Below are 3,633 nucleotides of genomic sequence, written 5' to 3' on the forward strand. Positions count from 1 at the left end.
ACACATATATATCAATCAAATGGCCATCACGGGTATACGGGCAAGTAGGGGGCGCCATGTTTCTATCAACTGATATTTCTAATGCATTGTGACTCTATTTCTCTCTGCTCCTACTATCCCAAATTGGGTTAGGTTGACAGGGGACTCATCCACAATGTAATGACTACTTTTCTTGTTTGGACGGCAGAGAAAGTAAAAATAGTAATTTAAAAAAAAGTACACATCTTGTGTAAACTTTTTTTTTATTTTACGTATTTTTTTAAATAATCGGAATTTTTGTTTTTCAGAAAAACCAATGTCATTTTATTCATTTATAAATTCTAGTTTAAATACCGGTACTAATAAATTGTATCATTATTTCTGAGTTTTTATTTATAATTTATTGTGAATGTACAAGTATTACATAACCTGAATATACAATTGAGGAATAATATCTAAAATCTACAATAAAAATTATTTACAAGAAATTCTCCACAGAATAATAAAATTACAGTTAGATTTAGCGCAGTTTACACAGCTAGAAAATGTTCAACAATACAGCATTTAAAAATAAAAATAAATATTGCATATTTCGTGAGATATATAAAGATAGAGAGAGCTTGCAAAGAGATACGAAATTTATTTAAAAATTTGCAATTGTCAGCTACGCTGTGAGTATCGAAAAAGCCTGATATAAAGATCAGACAGCCGTTAAAGAGATTTGCGATACTTGCATTTTAAAACCTATTTGTGAAGTGAGAGGATAAAACAAATTTAGAAATAAATTTGATGTCATGGAGAGGCACATACGAGAGAAATATCGAAATATATTTTGCTAAAACATTCATCCCGTCTTCAAGTGATATATTTCTTCTGTTATTTAAAAGTAAAAAATGTCCGCGTGCTGAGTAGTGCTAATACCTGAAAAATATGATTTTTTGAATATAAAAAATATAAGTGTAATGATTATTAGCAAAGTGCTAACAAGAAAGGTACTCCAGGTGTCACTCGCCGATTTGATTCTCCGTGATATATGTTATAATACTCAAAAAACTAAGCGACAAATTTTTTGTTATATCTGCGGAAAAACACTTTAAGAGGATGAATCAGCCCCTCAAAGATAGGGGTCTCAAGTTTCGATTGTACAATTTTGTGTATAAAAACTATATTCATTTTGATCAAACATAACAGAAAAGTTTTCTCGTGATGAAAGACAAATAACGTCATTTTATCAAAAAATAAAAAATGAATGCAGAGGGTAAACCAACACTACATATATAATATTGTTCCAGATATCTACATCAGAATAACAGAATCGGAAAAGTGACGCTCATAATTTTTTCAAACTCTTAATCCAAATATATACGTCTAAAGGTTGCATTTTCCTGTTTTTCCTGTTGAAATAATATTAAAATTTACATTAAAAATCACCTTGTTTTTTCGCAAGATAAAATTTATCACAATATGTACAATAATAGAATATCTAAAAACTAATAGTGAGTTCTGTCAAAATATTAAGTAAAAATGATAATATATAACATGATAAAATTGAACATTTTTAAATTATTCCAACAGGAACGACATGAAAGATTCATTATTCGTTGTCAGCTATTCTGTTACAGCACATTTGGTGGAAATTTTATCCTGCGAAAAAGGTGATTTATTTACAACATATCGCATACTTTAAAATTAAACAAACTTTGAAAATAATGCGCACAAGATTTTATTATAATGATTAATAATGTGAAACAATTTAGGGGTAGTTATCCTCTTCGATGCTCTTTTTTTCTTAAAAATACATAAATACCTTTATCCTCTTTTTTTGTGCTACACGTATTTTCCACGGATTTTGTGCTCGAGTTTAGACTTATTTTTCAATTCTATACATAATTAAGAGGGGTGGGGTACCCCAGCGTCATTTTTTTAGTCATTTTGAATTATAAAATTATAAAACTTTTTCCCAATTTTCTTTGTGTATTAAAAGTATATATTATCATACAGACCAGATAAAAAGTATTTAGGGGCAACTACCCACATTACATTAAAAAATTTTTTTTGGCGAAACACGTCAACTTTATTTTTGTCTCAAATGCAAAATAGATAATTTAAAGAAAAATTTTTTCCTGTCAGCAATTTTCAGCACGTTTAAAAATATTTTGGTGTGGTTTACCTGTTCAGGGGTAGATAACTTTATTTTAGTCTCAAGTGCAAACTATATATAAATATATTTATTATTTAAAAATATGTAGGGGAGGTTTACACTCGCCTCATTTTTAATTCACGTTGGGTGGATTCTATTTAACGTCCTTAGTTAAAAAACTAGTTTGTCAATTTTTTGTGCATGAAAAGTATATATTGTCATACAGGAAAAATAACAAATTTTAGGGGTGGCCACCCTCATTAAATTAAAAAAAAAATTTTGGCGAAACACTTCCACTATATTTTTGTAGGCGAGGGACACCTGGAGTACCTTCCTTGTAAGTCTTCTTTATGAAAACCTCAAGTCACTAATATAGAAATACTAGAGGAAATTTAGAGAAAGCAAAAATGACAGCGAAAGTTAAATAATCACATATGAGTTGAAATAAATTTTAGTTGTCTATTTTAGTTTTCATCGACCTTTCAACAATGCTACAATCACTTGAATTGTGTTTAGAGGGCTATAGAGATTAATATCTTATTAACTTTTCAAATTCAATCTCCTTTCAAATAAATTTTTTTCATGTGGAATCCTTTTTAAACTCAATACGTCAACAGCAAAAATCCAAAGCTTTTGCTTCTCTGTTTAGAAATAATTTTAAAATTTGAGTCTTATCATTTTAATTCTTTTCATGAAAGTAAAGTCTGGAAGTTTTTCACTTAAAAACTCTATTATTGGGTTTTTTTGTTTAATCGCGTCATTTTTTGGTTCTAATAAAAGCCCTAACTCACTGTTCCTCAAGATTGTGAGACCTATATTCAGTATAGATGAGGTCACTTACCAATAAATGTCAAAAAATATCATTGACATCAACAGGATGATCTAGACTGAAATTCGTTATTGGATTAAAATACTTTTGGTGGGTGGCATTCACAGCCTGTACGTATCCCCAGAGCTGCATAGCAACTGAACAGGCATCCTGTATTTCTTGAACTTCTTCAAAATCCAAATCTGTTCGCCAATGGAATGGAGCTGCTTTAGAATTCCTAAAAGTACTCGACACGGCTCCATAATCAGTCTTTGTGTGGGTATCCAGATATCGCTTGATGTTTGGATGTAAATCAAGACCATAAAATTTATACAGATCTTTTACATATTCGTATGGATCTACCGATAGATCCTCATATCGTACGATCCTGTAATACAATTTTAACCTCTCGAATTTCACACCTTTCTTAAATTTCATGCACTACACACTGGATCAAATTGACCATATCGTATTTTTTAAAGACTGCTATTTTGAAACGATTAAACCGATTTTGGGAACAATTTTGAAACACTGAAACACTGATGAATATGCTAGCCATGCTTTAAAGTGATGATGCACAAAACGATAGTCTAAGGTTATTTTGACCTAGTGTGTAGTCGGAAGATTAAAAATAATAACATATTTCTGTTACACGTAAGGGGCCATACTTAAATTACGCAACAAACCATAAGAAAATATCCCCCCC

The 3,633-nt window shown here is 30.2% G+C and overlaps 1 protein-coding gene across 7 annotated transcripts in view; it reads right to left on the reverse strand.

The window, feature by feature from the left end:
- Nucleotides 1–814: 814 nt before the first annotated feature.
- The window catches only part of LOC117176768 (carbohydrate sulfotransferase 4-like), a 69,725-nt gene continuing 66,906 nt past the window's right edge, over nucleotides 815–3,633 (reverse strand). For all 7 annotated transcript variants that reach the window (XM_033367059.1, XM_033367061.1, XM_033367056.1 and 4 more), the window contains 2 exons: nucleotides 2,961–3,315; nucleotides 815–900 (listed from right to left, as the gene is read on the reverse strand). In XM_033367059.1, coding sequence (XP_033222950.1) covers nucleotides 2,970–3,315 — 346 coding nt within the window. In that variant the 3' untranslated portion in view covers nucleotides 815–900; nucleotides 2,961–2,969. The remainder of the gene's footprint in view (nucleotides 901–2,960; nucleotides 3,316–3,633) is intronic.

Source organism: Belonocnema kinseyi, chromosome 7 (assembly GCF_010883055.1).
Source record: "Belonocnema kinseyi isolate 2016_QV_RU_SX_M_011 chromosome 7, B_treatae_v1, whole genome shotgun sequence".
In the NCBI taxonomy this organism is placed as follows: Eukaryota; Metazoa; Arthropoda; class Insecta; order Hymenoptera; family Cynipidae; genus Belonocnema; species Belonocnema kinseyi.